At 40.4% G+C, this 16,419-nt stretch overlaps 1 protein-coding gene across 2 annotated transcripts in view; it reads right to left on the bottom strand.

Moving 5' to 3' along the window:
* Positions 1–2,224: 2,224 nt before the first annotated feature.
* PRKAR2A (protein kinase cAMP-dependent type II regulatory subunit alpha) overlaps positions 2,225–16,419 on the bottom strand; it is a 111,577-nt gene continuing 97,382 nt past the window's right edge. For both annotated transcript variants that reach the window (XM_038566512.1, XM_038566513.1), the window contains exons 9-11: positions 8,730–8,795; positions 6,660–6,801; positions 2,225–6,195 (exon numbers count right to left, since the gene is read on the bottom strand). In XM_038566512.1, coding sequence (XP_038422440.1) covers positions 6,062–6,195; positions 6,660–6,801; positions 8,730–8,795 — 342 coding nt within the window. In that variant the 3' untranslated portion in view covers positions 2,225–6,061. The remainder of the gene's footprint in view (positions 6,196–6,659; positions 6,802–8,729; positions 8,796–16,419) is intronic.

Genomic DNA, 16,419 nt, shown 5'->3' with positions numbered 1-16,419 from the left:
AGGGATGGAGTCCCACATTGGACTCCCTAAGGGGAGCCTGCTTCTTCCTCTGCCTATGTCTCTGCCTCTCTCTGTGTGTCTCTCATGAATAAATAAAAATCTTAAAAAAAAAGATTTATAAAAATAAAAAATAAAAAAATAAATTCACAAGTGTTTATTCAGTATGTTCTTGGTCAACACCCTGCATTCTATCTGCATATCCCCAAATAATCAGGTAACAGTATCTGTGCCATGATATGACGGGGCATTTGTCTACAGAGAGGATGGGTAAAGGAAGCCAAATTCATACTTGATGCCTTGTGAAACAAACACAGATTCCTTAATCACAGTGTAAGTAAACTGTTTTAATTGTTGTTACAAAATGGATGCACTAAGATCACTGAAGATTTATTCAGGTACCTTTGACAGGGCAAATTTAGAGCTTATGTTCGAACATACAAGAAAGCAAAATCCTCACGTGAGGACCTCTTCAAGGCTGAGACTGTGGACAATATGATCTTATTGTTGTCCTGGCACTTCTTAACTGTTCATAACAATACCACCACTAAAACCACAAAAGGCAAGCCATGTTTCATTTTTGAAGCCTTGAAACAAGGCCAATTTGGCTTTTGGACAGCTCAACTCCCAGCTTCTTGAGCTCCGTGGGGATATTTCGTATGTTTACCTGCCACTTGACCCTTTTGTACTGTCAGGTCAAGGCAAGATCAAACTGGAACATGATTTTGTTGTAGAACAGCTTCTTTTGGTCAGTTGGAAAGAAATTGTAGGTATACTGGGTTATCACAGAATCATTGCTAGTTCTCGTTACAGCCATGTTACTGAGAAGGAAATGGTAGAAGTAATATTGTCAGACAAGAAATGTTTTTTACTGGGCTTCATTGGTGAGTTTATCTTTCCTGACAAGGGATATATTCAATGCCCTTCCATGCCATCCCCAACAACTCAAATACCACGATGTGATAGTTAACTTTTCAGAATTGTTAAAAACTAAAAAAAAAGATTAAGTTCATTTATTTTTAAAGATTTTATTTATTTATTTTAGAGACAGGGTATATGCATACAGGGTGTATGGGGAAGGGGCAGAGGGAGAGGGAGAGAAAATCCTAAGCAGGCTCCACAGCCAGCATGGAGCCCAGTATGGGACTGAATCATATGACCCTGAGATCACGACCTGAGCCAAAATCAAGAGTCAGATGCTTACCTGACTGAACCACCCAGGCACCGCTGAAATTTTTTTATTATTTTTATTTATTTATTTATTTATTTATTTATTTATTTATTTATTTATGAGAGACCCAGAGAGAGAGAGACAGAGAGGCAGAGGGGCAGAGACACAGGCAGAGGGAGAAGCAGGCCCCATGCAGGAACCCGATGCGGGACTCGATCCCGGGTCTCCAGGATCATGCCCTGGGCCGAAGGCAGGTGCTAAACTGCTGAGCCACTCAGGAATCCCCTAATTTTTTTATTTTTAAGTAGGCTTTACACCCAGTGTGGAGCCCAACATGGGGCTTGAACTCACAACCCTGAGATCAAGACCTAGGCTGGGATCAAGAGTCAGAGGCCTAAGTGATTGAGTTACCCAGGTGCCCCTATGATAGTTAATTTTATGCATCAACTTGACTGGGCCACGGAGTGCCCAGATATTTGGCCAACCACTGTTCTGGGAGTTTCTGTAAGGGTGTTTTCAGATGACATCAACACTTAAATCAGTAGATTGAGTAAATAATGCATATTGCCCTCCCCAATGTGGGTGGGCCTCATCTAATCAGTTGAAGGCCCAGAAAGAACAAAGGGACTCTTTCTCAAGTAAGAGAATTTTCCTGCCTGACTGCTTCAAACTGGAGCATTGGCTCTTCCTGGGTTTCCAGTCTGCTACCCTCTGAAAGGACCACTATCAGCTCTCATGGTTCTCAACCCTTCAGACTCAGACTGAAATGAAATCATCAGCTCTCCTTGGTCTACAGTTTGCCAACTCATCCTGTGGATAATGAGACCTGCCCACCTCCATACTTGCATAAACCAATTCTTTATAATAAATTTCTTTACACACACACACACACTCCTTATTCGTTCTTATTAGAGAACCCTGATACATAGGCCAGGCCTCCTCTTTAATTTTCAAGAGCTCATATCCCAGTCCCAACCATGTATCTGCCAGATGAGTTCTATGATGGCCTGGAACCCTAAAATGAGAGGACAAACAACACAAGGCCGCACCAGAAAGTCAGACATGATTTGTCAGCCTTTATTAACCAAGAGCAAAGCCAAGCCCTAGAGTTTCCTTTTAAAAAACCCGACCTTGTTTATGGCAAACAATGATTTAATTATATGTTCAATACTACAGAACAAGAATTGATCACTTTCTAATCACTTATTCTTCTGAGATTAAAATACAAGTGTAAAACGTTTAAAATAAGATTCTCCCCAATGATTTAAAAAACAATTCCAATTGAAAGACATTTCAAACACTATGTGAACTCAGGACCAAAAAAATACCTTAAAACATTTTACCTTTGAGGTAGCACAATAATGCTGAATTAGATTTCTTTTATTACAATGAGCTTATGAAAACAATGAGGAAATCTACCTTTTGCTTAAGGTGGGCTAAATGGTTTTCTGCAAATCCCCCATGAGGTTAGTGACAGTTTTCTCCTTTTTTTTCTTTTTTCTTTTCTTTTCTTTCTTTCTTTTTCTTTTTTTTTTTTTTAAGTATAAAGATAGCCCTGCAGTATGTAAAAGGAAACCCACAGGGAAGGCTGCTTCCCATAAAATAGACATTAGAATCATTGAGGAACGTCAGCAGTCAAGACAGGAGGAACAAGAGGTAATTGTAGTGAAAAACCAAAACAACTTTTATCTTGGCAAGACTGGTTTACAAGTGTATGTCAAGAACAAAAATTCCAAACATCAGCCAACTGAAAACAAAAGATAAAAGATGACATTCATGGGTCTTTTTCCTTTTTCTCTGTGCAAAAATGCTCTTTCACTTTTTCTAAATGAGAGAAGATTGTTTCTACACTGCGACTTCACATGGAGATGCTGTGTGCCCAGGGTGTTGCTGGGCACCAGTGGCACCTCTCATTGACTACCATTGTGAGCACAGAATCTGGGCATTAAGAGGATGAAACATGACTTCTCCTGGCTGGAGAACCATTTCTTGCCACTTTGCTGCTGAATTCATTCATTAAACTGCTCAAAGAAAAGCTGCACTCTGACTTCTGAGAATCTATAGCAATTCTATGTTAGACTATCTACTAAGAGGACAGGGCACATGAACCCTTTCTTCAGAGACTACAACCAAAAGAAGAGAGTGGGTGTGATAAACTGGGGCTAGAAGGAAGGAAAATACTGTAGGTTGAACCTCGAGGTTCTCAGGAATATTCTCTACCATCCCAAATCAATAGCAGAGCCAGGAAAGAGGCCATGAAGAAGGCATGAAGCTCTAATCCATGGAAGAGAACAATATAAAACAATTAACAAAGGGATCCCTGTCCAAACACGCTCTTCCCCTTGAAGCCCAACCAATTGGTGCAGGGCTTGCCTGGTATAATGTGGACACTAGAGTCCTCGGTCAAACTGGGCCTGCTACCTTTGAGTCCTCATGCTGCAAAAAGAACTGAAACTCTGGCAGACTTCTGGCACCTTGCTAATGGCTGTGTCCTATTTCACTCACACTGGTCCCTTTAAAGTCTTCCTTCCTCAAGCCGGACCCCCAAGGGACCCTGAATGCAGTGAGGATCTGGACTCATGATCCATATGTCAGTCTGTAGTTAGAGCAGGAGGACTCAAATCTAGATGAATTCTACTCTGTAAAACAGTAACCATCAGTGAGTTGGGGGCATCAGAGGCTTCTGTGAAGGGGAAGACTGAACTGGGATGTGTAAGAAGGCAGGATGAGAAGGCCCATGCCTAGCAGCCTGCAGGAGTGACTCTGGCACTAAGCTCACAGCCAGCCCTGACTAATGCTGGCATGGAGGTACAAAGGGGGCATCTGCTCAGTGTTTAAACAGAGTCCACACATAGTCTGAGGTTAGGCCTCTGTGACACTCCTAAAGCTCAATGTACCTGCTGCTTCTGGAAGAAACGGTGTGATCCCTATCTGCTAAAGTACAAGATCTGCTTTCTTAATTTATTTGATGCTAATAAAGCAACACCTTAGAGAAGAACAACCTTGGAAAATCATGGGAAAAAGCCACATGGGCTTTCCCAGTGCTAGCTGCCTGTTTTGGGGTATTAGTTATAACCTTTCACGATTCTGAGAGTTGCAATGCAGACTACCTAGCTAGGGCAGTCTGAAAAGAGTCCTGCTGCTTTCGCTTCACAGAACACAAGGAAAAGGGAGACTTGACCAAGGTTGTGGTTGGGTCACCACTCTGGAAATCTCTCCACCACATTGTCCATGCTAAAAGCAGAAAGCCTGGCTTCTGTGGACAACGGAAGGGACCATGTGGGCTCCATCATAATCCTACAACAGGAATGACTCAAACCTCAGCATGTAATCTCTTAGGGATTTATTGAATCACATAAGTTTAAGAAGTAAATCATATTGGAAAGGGCCTCTTGATTGAATATAAACTTGGCTACAATATTCAAATTCATCTCCATGCAAAATTCACACTGCTCTTAGGATCTCCTGTAGTATCTGATTCTAAGTCATTCTGAAGAAAAAATTCATTCTGAAATATATCTAGTTAATTAGGATAATTCATCAGAATTTCTACCTGATATTATTAAAAGGTTAAAAAGTTTTAAAATACAAGCTAGGTTACTTTCCTTTGGGGCTAATAGTTAGAACCCCAAATATCACAACACTTTAATTAGAAAGTTCTTTGCAGTAATTCTATGACATTGTGAATGATTCTGATTTTTAAAAACAAAGAGCTGATCTTCAGGATGAATGCCTGAGTCAGTTGACAAACTGACATACATGAACAGGTCCAATGGGAATTCCCAAAATACAGAAATAATTTTTTTTAATTTCCAAAAAAATAGCTGCATCTTCTTTAAAGAGTTTAAAAATTGATAGTTCAACAGCAAAGCTATGTAACAACACTGGAGTAAAAGGAAAGGGTTCTCTTCTTAGTACAACCTCTTGCCTGGCACACTGCCATTATCAGCTGGTAGGGACAACTGGAAACGAGATGGCAGGAGTTGTCCAGGGAAGTATTTGGGTCAGATAAAGTTATGGCACCTTCAGACCCTGGCTCCTTAGAAATGGACAGTAATTCATTCATGCAAACTGCACAGAGATTAAGTAAAACAAAACAAAATCTAAAACTAAACAACACAAACCAAAACCCCCAACCCAGAAAACCTTCCCTGGCCCTCTGCTACCTGTAGAATGTGCTGAACCCAAATTTTCTGCTCTAACCAGGGTCCTCATGACCAATCAGTGTGTGCTGGGGTGCTGACCAGCTGGGTCCTAGGCAAAGCCTTTTGCTAAGCATCACTGTGAGTTTGGAGACAGCTGTCACAGGTGCAGCTGGCAGCAGACAGGACAATGCCACAGGACCACAGACCTCCAGCCTACCTGCCGCCATCTACTGTAAAACCAAAGGCTACAATTGTGAACAAATGTGGATTTTCTCAAAGGACAAACGAAGGAGAAGATCAAGGGCTACAATATTTCCTCCCTTGAGAAAGGTTAGGGGTGGGTGTCTACAGTTATACACAGGTTTGTGCAGACCTGTGGTGACTTCCAACAGCAACAGTAGCAGCCAGAGAGGAAAGGAAGATGATTACACTTTGGACTTTGTATCAGGCACTTAAATTGTTGGAGAGACATGCCATTTTGAACCAAAGATGTGACAACTGGGTTGGAATAATCATTACAAGTGGTCTAATAATGGGCTTTCAGAAGCAAAGTGGAGGAGGTGTGGGTTGAACCTCTGCCCATCTTTTAGTGCTGACTTTCAAGTTTTCTAAATGCCCACGGCCGTAGCAGTGGCAGCGGCGGTGGCAATAGCAGGAACAGTTCTGTCGTGTCTGTCTTCTGTGTGTGTTCTGTGGCTGACCGGAAGGTTTTGGTGTCACACTGAGAAGGCTCTGGGGTGTGGTACACCTACTGCCCAGGATCAATCAGATCCATGCTGGAGCCAAACATCTTCACTAGCTGTTCCTCGTAGTGGGAGATGTTCCTCTTCATGATGTCCATGCAGGGCCCCAGAAGCCTCTCAAATGCTTGTACATCCATAACTGCGTTGTTAAAAAAAAAGGCATGAGACAAAATGAATTCTCTACACCAGTAATTCAGTCATTTCCCTCATGCAAACCTTTTCTTAAATATACCCATTCACCTTGGGGAATGAGACTGTGGGATCCTGGGCACTTGGAAAAAAGACCGATGTTTCTATGTGAGTATAGCCGGGCTGTGTCATCTGTTTATGACTTTGCAGAGCTGAGTAGCACCTATTCACTTGATCCCCACAGAGCCCTGGACTTCTCTGCCTCTGTTACTGCTCTTCTCACAGGCTATACTGTGCTCAGAAATGTTTGCTCAAAGGATATATTCACCCATTTCTAGTTGGCCCCACAGACCGTTCAAGCCTAGAGGTGTGTGAGAACTGGTGAAATGAGACAAGGCTTACTGATGGGGAAAAAAAAAGTACTGCGTGTTAGAAAAAAAAAGTATAAATGCATAAAGAATTTGTTTTTCTTACCTAAGCATTTGACATCTCCCACTGCATAAGCTGAAGCAGCTCTGGGTTTGTTGGTGACCAGTGCAAGCTCTCCAAAGTACTGCCCTTTATGGCAACGGGCAATCTCAACCTCCTGGTTCCCACCATCCTTGTTTGCTTTAGTCTAGAGCAGGTGGAAAACATGACCTAGGCTGATTCTAGAATCACAGCTGGGCATGTCAAGTCACACACACTTGCATTCCCTTCTCAGCACACTTAACACAATTATTAAGAAATTCACTTTGTGGAGACACTAACTGTACCATGTAAACTGCATGGGCTAATTCATCTTAGTGGTCTGATTTAATTAGAGGAGTTGGCTTTTACCTGGGGCTTCATCCAAGTCCCAACACATTTCAGGTAATGACTAATTTAGGTAGGGAACAGACCATTTTCTTTGGGAGATTTAGATATATCTTCCAAAGAAAATATATATCCAATTGTTATAACATACATTATATATTAACATAAAATACATATGTATTTTAATATACATTTACACATATTTTATATATATGTGAATGCTCTTCTTTTGGTAGATGCTAACTTCTAAGGCACAAGGGAAAAGCTAATTGCTGCTAAATGATGTCAGTGTTTCTCTTAGGTTAAGGCACAATCCTGGGTTTACTTCTTTTTGATTTGAGACTATGCCTTTCTCAAACAATACAGTGACAAATTTTCTTTTAGGTACAGTGTGTATCTTAAGTTAGTGGTTCCTCCCCCCCACATATACATTTTTTTTAGAAGAGGTGAGTAATTAAAAACATTTTTTGATAATTTTCAACCTGGATATTTAGTGATTTAACTCTGTATTAAGAAATCAAGCAGGTTGGAATTTGTAATTTCAAATTAGTGAAAATAATGTAGCATATTATATTTAATATCTAATTTCCTTTTTTTTAACAAATCCATCTGCTAAGCAATAATTTAAGTAAAAAATTATTTAGAGTTTATTGGTAAGAATTAGTCTTAATCTCTAAGAGGCTCTTTAGGTTATCGGCGGTTAATCCTCCTTCCACACTTTTGCCCCAACCTGTCTGCTCTGAAGTTGATCTGCTCCATCAGAGCCAACACTCTTTCCAATTTCTGCAGCATTCTCTGGGGCTGCAGATGTGTTTGTGCCCATCTAGTCCCTTCTTTAGAGTAGCAGTTACCACACTGTCACAGGAAAACCAGCTCTCTTGGGGTTTTGTTACAATGTAGATTCTGATTAGTAGGTCTGGGGCAGAGCCCAGGACTGCATTCCTGACAAGTTAGTTCCCTCATTCCCCAGGGCCACAGTGCTGCTGGTCCCACATACCCAACACTATGCTGTGATCAGGAGGTGTCAATGAGTATTTGAGAAATGTGCAAACATATATCACTAGTCCAAAAACAAGTAAAAGAACAGAGACGTTTCAACCTATTGTTTCATGTGAAACAGTAGATCTATTTTTCATCAGGAATCAAGCCATCTTATAGGTGGTAATCATCTTTTTCTTTCTCCATATTTAACTTTTACTAAAGATATTCTGTGAAAGGTTTCATATTAGGTTAGTATTATATTTAACCATTTTAATAAATTCTACATTCTTAAAAAATTTGGAATAGGGAAATCTGGTGACAATGGATTTATGATAAGGATCACTCCTCCCACCTACAGGTCATCAGTTTTCTAGGCCTCCCTATCCATGAAATGGCATAGTAATACTGGTCCAACAGACCTCCCCACCAGTACTCTAGGAAGGAAGATTTTTTTCATATTCAACACCCACGTGTACACCTTTATCATGTAATTACCCCACTTTTTACTAAGCTGTGTTTATCTTTGTCTTATTGATTTGTAGGCCAATATTTCTCATATCATTAATTATGTCACAGAGGCAAAGGCTATAGGAATAAGGAGAAATATAATAAATTCCTACCACTGGAGATACTTAAACATGGGTCTTTGCCAGTTCCATAGAACAATGATGGTTTTGTTACACTAGACACATTTCACATTATTGAAAGCAAGCAGCTACTTCCTGTGCATGCACCTGGCCTCACTTGTACCATCACATGCAGACTCACCTTGCTTCTGATCAGGATGCTCACCTCACCAGACTCTATAATGTAGAAGCTATCAGCCTTTTCACCCTGGGAAGGGAGAGAAGGTTGTCAGAGCTATACATACATACATACGTATTGGTGAAAGACACAGAAATAGATCATCTCATTGCCCGAGCTCTGATTTGTATTTATTTTCTAACTCTACAAATTAACCAGTGGCTAACAAATTCAGTACAAAATGAAAGGATCCTGGTCCCTGGGGATGTCAGTCCAACTATAACACACATCTCTCACTTCCTGACATGGAATATTTACATTTTTCCCCTGGATAATACTTGGGTTGCCAATTATACATAGCATTACTATTGTTGCTGCTCAGGAATCTGTGACTGGGGGGAGCAGCAGCCAAGACTGCTACAGACAATATCAAGGTGACTCCTGGCACGACCAAATGCAGCCCTCCAGAGGACAGTGTGGATCTGGAGAAAGCTCTGCCTTGGTGAGGGAGGTACTATAATGTGGGTTAATGTCACCCTTATGAGCCTCAGGCTTTTCTTTTCCTTGCTTGGATTTTAAACCACTTGGCTGAACCAGTCATTCAGGTAATTCAATGGGTATTTATGAACTTAGTATGTGCCAAAGCACTGTTCTAGGCATGTGAGATGTACGTGGACAAAACAAATATCCCTACCCTTGTGGAAATTACAGGCTGATAGGGCAAACAAACTGCAAACAATTAACATGATGAATCAGCAAATGATACTATTGTGTTAGAAGGCAATTAAGTACTACTATAGAGAGAAAGTAGAGGAAGGTGGGATCTGGAGTACTGGGGGGAGGAGATGGCTACAGTATACAGCAGAATTTCATCAAGAGGGTGAGATTTGAGCAAAGGCTGGAATGAGGCAAGAGTTAAGCAAGCAGACACAGGAGAAGAGGCTTTCACAAGCTCACTTCAGTCTCTGACACCTTTCTCTTAACATCTGGAGCAATAACCATCTATACTGGATAATTCAATACTAATCATGTGTCCTCATTCTATGTGGGTCTTATGTCTTCAGAAGAATCTACACTTCTGAATTTTTGTTAAGACTTCAACGTCTTTCAACTACCACAGAGAACTCCAAGTGGACACCTTCCAGCTGAGGCTGCCATTCCTCAGTTAGTCTAGTCCCAGTTCACTATGTAATAATCACTGCTCCATGTCAGTAAAAGCCACAGCTTTATAAAGGGGTGCCTGTGAGTTTCTATGCTGCTGTGCTGGGTAGGTACCCTGTACCCAGCAGAGCCAAATCAGCATGAGATTCTAGAGTTACACAAAGAGCTTCCTGACAGAGGTTGCTGAAGGAAACTAAAGGGGAACCAGAGGCATGGTCACCAGGAAGAAGAGTAGTTTCTAGGTCCAAGAAGGGAGTTTAATAAAGGAAGATGTGATTACCAGTGTTCAGTGTTGCTGGGAGGTCAAGAGTAATAATGATTCAAATGTGTGGAAACATTCTGGTGACCAAGAATGTGAATGGTAGGGATGAGCCACAAAAGTGACAGGTGGTGAAGGTTGAGTGAACTCTTTTTGTTTAGATAGATGTGTAATAGCCTAATTTACAGGGCTCATTTTTCACAGCTGCAGCCAATAAATTTTCACACATGTATGCACCTGTGTGACCACCCCCTAGATCAAAACAGAAAATCTGGGTGGCCCTAGTGGCTCAGCGGTTTAGTGCCGCCTTTGGCCCAGGGCATGATCCTGGAGACCTGGGATCGGGTCCCATGTCGGGCTGCCTGCGTGGAGCCTGCTTCTCCGCCTCTCTCATGAATGGATAAATAAAATCTTTAAAAAAAGAGAAAAACACAACAGAAAATCTTTCTGGCCTCCACCCTATGGAGTGTTTTTCAGTCAAAACCACCACTACTTCACCTATTAGGTAATTGTATCTGACTTCTGTCCTTGCAGTTTTCCTTAACTCCTGTTAAGGAAAGTAAGGCTGTACCTTAACTTCATATAAATGGAATCATACATTGCCTTTTGTGTCTGGCTTCTGCTAGTTCACACTGTGAGACCCACACTTTGAATATGCCTGCCTGTGAAAGGAATGAGAAGCTAGTAGCTGGAGTGAAAACGGAGTGAGTGGAGAAACGTGTGTATTTTGAGGACAAGAGAGACTCAGGCATGTCTACAGGGTGAAAAGAATGAGTGTGAAGAGAATGAGTTTGATGAACAGAGGAGCTCAAATAAAACAGAACCTGCTAACGATGCTGTGTGCTCACTCCCAGCAGGCACTCTGGTGTGAGCTGCATGTATATTGGTTTCACACAATCTCCCAAGAAGATAAACTCAGTACTATTGCCATTGCATTTTACAGATGAGTTTCCTCAGGAGCTCAGAAGATAACTTTGTCATAGGAGGTAGGGGACATAGCTGGTGGAATCAAGAGGATCATCTCTAATCCCTTTAATTTTACTAACTTGCTAATATATCACCAGAAAGGATTATCATAGTTCACAAACAATTTAAGAAGAAAAATTTTATTTTATTTTTTTTAATTTTTATTTATTTATGATAGTCACAGAGAGAGAGAGAGAGAGAGGCAGAGACACAGGCAGAAGAAGAAGCAGGCTCCATGCACCGGGAGCCTGATGTGGGATTCGATCCCGGGTCTCCAGGATCACGCCCTGGGCCAAAGGCAGGCGCCAAACCGCTGCGCCACCTAGGGATCCCAAGAAGAAAAATTTTAAATAAAACCATGAGGGGGGGGGGGATCCCCGGGTGCCTCAGCGGCACCTGCCTTTGGACCAGGGCGTGATCCTGGAGTCTCAGGATCGAGTCCCATATCGGGCTCCCTGCATGGAGCCTGCTTCTCCCTCTGCCTGTGTCTCTGCCTCTCTCTCTGTGTCTCTTGTGAATAAATAAATAAAAACTTTTAAAATAAATAAATAAAACTATGAACGATGATAGTATCAGTTGAAAATAGTCTAATTTGGTGGCTCAGTTGGTTAAGTATCTGCCTTTGGCTCAGGTCATGATTTCTAGGTCCTGAGATTGAGCCCCGCATTGAACTCCCTGCTCAGAAGACAGTCTGCTTCTCCCTCTCCTCTATTCATCTTGCCCCCATCAGGCTCGCCATTTCTCTCAAATAAATACATAAAATCTTTTTAAAAACTAAAAAACTAAAAAAGAAGAAAAAGAAAATAATCTATTTTTGTGGTATCTGAGGGGACATACTGTGTGGCATTTTCAGCCTCATGAAACAGCCTGGTTAGGCTGAGACAGAGATGGGCCAGGACAAGTATTTCCCATCCCCCTCAGGTCCAGTGATGGATAATGCATGCAAAGCTGGTTGTTCAGACTTTGTAGGATGCCTGTCAGTTTACAGGGGGGACAGAGTAGAATGAGATATCTACCCAGGAGCTCAATGGAAGAGTGCCCTGCTTTTCAAATTGTCAAGTCCACTAAGATACATCTCACAGAAAGAATATTCCATTCTATATTCTGGAGTAAAAAAGCCAGTAAAAAATATTTTAAATTTTTGTGAACATATCAGGTGTTTCGATAAATAGTTTCTGAATGTCTACAGCAGGTACTGACTAGGTTATCATCCATATGATGAAATTCACTGGACTTTATATTAAATAAATGTCTCTTGTTCACAAATGATGATAAAGATCCATATCCCACCATAAGAATGACTGAAACTCTAATTCAGGACATGGCGCCTTGTTGGCTTAATGAAATGGTACTTAATGCTGAATACATGAAACATACTTTTTATGAGGTATAAATTCTGTTCACATCATTCAGAGAACAGGTAAAATATCCCATCAATTAGGATAAATGCAAAAATTATTAAAACATTACAAAGTACACAAGCATAACATTAAAATGTCATATTCTTTGGCTTTAAAATAAAAATTCTATTTGTAAAATAAAGAATAAAAATTTGTAAGGATATAATAAGAGAAACTCTGAAGGGGGCAGCTTGCCAGGGGTTCCCCTGATAGTACACATGGTCTAGACAATACCTAGAGACAGGCTGAGATGCATACTAGCATCCCACCATACCCTGCAATAAGCAGTGGCTTCTGTTCTTTCTGCTGTATTTGGGCCCCAGTTGGACGTGTGCATTAAGTAGGGCACCCACTCTCATGCACAATCACATGTAAAGAATAGCTGGGCTGCAGGAAGGAATATGGTGCTAAAGAGTCACAGCAGTCCAAGCACAACTATCAAGAGGGAGGCAGCAATCTCTAAATGCTGATGATCATCACTGATCTTCAGGGATGTAGGGAAGCTTCTAGTTTTAAAATGCTCATAATCGAAAAAGAAGAAAGGCTAGAAAGTAAAGGGCTAAGCAACCAACTCAAGAGAGAAAATAACAAAAACAAAGGAGATGAAAGGAAATGAGATAAAGACAAAGTAATGAAACAGAAAATGTTTAATGGGATTAATAAAAGGTGAGAGTTGGTTCTTTTTTTTTTTTTTTTTTTTAAGAGAAAGTTTATTTATTTATTCAAGGAGACAAAGAGAGAAAGAGAGAGAGAGAGAGGCAGAGACACAGGCAGAGGGAGAAGCAGGCTCCATGCAGGGAGCCCGACATGGGACTCAATCCTGGGACTCCAGGATCAGGTTCCTGGGCTGAAGGCAGCGCTAAACCACTGAGCCACCGGGGCTGCCTGAGAGTTGGATCTTAAAAAGACTGAAAGAACTGATAAGCCCCTTGCAAGCTTAAGCAAGAAAAAAAAAAGAAGGCACAAAACAACATTAGGAATGAAGATAGGAACATCATTCTAGATGCTGTTATATAGTTAAAAGGTGTTAGAGGGAAAACAACAAAACTAAAAGGTGGCCTATGGAATAGGAGAAGATATCTGCAAACAACAATATCTGATAAAGAGTTAGTATACAACTATAAGTTGGAACTACAGTTCCTTACATTCCTGTAAGGAACTTATCAACTCAACACCCAAAAAACAATCCAGTTAAGTAATGAGAAAACATGAATAGATACTTCTCCAAAGAAGACATCCCGATGGCTAATCGACACATGAAAAGACGCTCAACATCACTCATAACCAGGGAAATACAAATCAAAACTGTGCTGAGATACCACCTCACACCTGTCAAAATGGCTAAAATCAACAACACAAGACACAGCAAGTGTTGGCAAGGATGTGGACAAAGAGGAACCCTTTTGCACTGTTGGTGGGAATGCAAACTGGTGTAGCCACTCTGAGAACAGTTTGGAAGTTCCTTAAAAAGTTAAAAATAGGGCAGCCCGGGTGGCTCAGCGGTTTAGCGCCATATTCAGCCAGGGCGTGATCTAGGGGGGCCCGGGATTGAGTCCCATGTTGGGCTCCCTGCATGGAACCTGCTTCTCCCTCTGCCCGTGTCTGTCTCTCTCTGTGTGCCTCTCATAAATAAATAAAATCTTAAAAAAAAAGTTAAAAATAGAACTACCCAATGACCCAGGAATTATACTACTAGGTATTTACCTAAAGAATATAAAAATATAGATTTGAAGGAGTACATGAACCCCGATGTTTATACGAATATTATCAACAATAGCCAAACTATAGAGGGATCCCAAATTGTTCATTGATGAATGCATAAAGATGTGGTATATATATACAATGGGATACTACTCACAATCAAAAATAATGAAATTTTGCCATTTGCAACGTGGATGGAGCTAAAGTGTATTATGCTAAGTGAAATAACTCAAAGTAATACAAATACTGTATGATCTCACTCATACGAGAACTGAGGATTGATGGAGAGAGGTGGGGGGGATGGATCAGATGGGTGAAGGGTACTAAGAAGGGCACTTGTGATGAGCACTGGGTGTTGTATAAGTGATGAATCACTGAATTCTACTCCAGAAACCAATATTGCACTGTATGTTAACTAAGTAAAATTTAAGTAAAAAATAAAAATAATAAAAGGTGTTATAGGAACTTTATGGCCAACTTTATGCCAACAACACTAAATTTCAGACAAAGGAATTCTAGTCTTAATACAAACTGCTCAGATAATAGGAAGAGAACAGAATCCCAACTTACATTATGAATCTAACATCCTGATACAAAATCTGACAAGGCTGTTATAAAAAGGAAAATTACAGATCAGCCTCCCTTGGGAGCAGAACCATAAAATCTTAAAATATTAACAAATTGGATTCGTCAATACATGAAAAGGATACTATACAATGGCCAAGTTGATTTATCTTATCTCAGCAACAAAAGGCTGCTTTAACATTTGAAAATCAAATCAATGTACTCACTGAACACTTGCTTATAACAGCTAAAAACTAGAAACACCTCAAGTGTCCATTAGCAGTTGGGAAGGCAAATAGTTTACTCACACACTGGAATACTACACAGTAATGAAAATGAACAAACTATGCCCAACTGACTGGGCCACCCAAGCACCCCTCTAATTCCAATTTAGAAATTTTAAAAACCCAGCAAGATATGGCCATATTGTTTAGGATGTATACCCAAGTGGTTAAAACTACAAAGGAAAGCGAATACATGACTACCATAAAGTCAGGATAGGGAGGTAGGAGGGCCATGACTAGATAGGAGTTCATGAGGGTGGAACAGCTTCTGAAGTGTAAGGGTATTTCTCTGAAAATATCTAGAAAATAAATTTCTGGATTATAGAATAAATTCAGCTTTACAGGATAAGGATAAATTTCTCTCAAAAGGGATTCAGCTAAATGATTCTATTAACAGTGAACAAAACTTCCTACTACATCTTGGAATTGTCAGATTCCTACTTTTTGCCAAGCTAATAGGTATGAAAATAGTTCTCACTGTGGTTTTTAATTTGCATTTCCCTGATTACTCAGTGAGGCTGAAACCAATTCATTATTCACTGATGCCAGAACTGATGCTTTGAGAATACAATTCTCAGTGTCATCCTTCTCAAAAATCTTTGAAAGTGCTTCTCAAACACTTCCACCAAGTGTTCTTTTTTTTTTTTTTTTTTTTTTTTTAAGATTTCATTTATTTATTCATGAGAGACACAGAAAGAAGGCAGAGACACAGGCAGGGGGAGAAGCAGGCTCCCTGCAGGGAGCCCAATGTGGGACTTGATCTGGGAACTCTGGAATCCCACCCTGAGCCGAAGGCAGAGACTCAACCACTAAACGTCCCAGGCATCCCTCCACCAAGTATTCTTAAAGCAAGGGCATTACCAAGCCTTAGAATAGGCTATAGTAGTGGTTTTCAAACTTTAGCAAACATTAAAATCGTCTGGAGTTGTTGATAACAAAACCAGACAAAGACATCACAAGGAGAAAAAAACTACAGACCAATACCCTTCATGAACAAACGCAAAAGTCCTTAACAAGGGAGTTACCCACTACATGCTAGATAGGATGCTACTTAATTCATGAATTACTTAATAAAGTCAATCAGATCTTCAAATTAAAAAAACCAAAGTTTTAGCAAATTAAATCTAGTAATAAATAAAAAGGCTAATACATATATCATGACCAAGTAGGGCTCACTCCAGGATGCAAGCTTGGTTTAATATTCAAAATTCAATGTTAAAAAAGAGTCAAACAACATAATTCATATTTGTTAACTAAAAAAGAATATCCATATGAACACATCAATAATAACAGAACAGCAAAAGTATCTGACAAAATTCAACATCTTTTCATGATAAAAACAGAAAACTAGGAACAGAAGGGATGTTCTCTAACCCGAT

The sequence above is a fragment of the Canis lupus genome, chromosome 20, assembly GCF_011100685.1.
Source record: "Canis lupus familiaris isolate Mischka breed German Shepherd chromosome 20, alternate assembly UU_Cfam_GSD_1.0, whole genome shotgun sequence".
In the NCBI taxonomy this organism is placed as follows: domain Eukaryota; kingdom Metazoa; phylum Chordata; class Mammalia; order Carnivora; family Canidae; genus Canis; species Canis lupus.
This window is presented reverse-complemented; position numbering and strand designations above follow the sequence as displayed.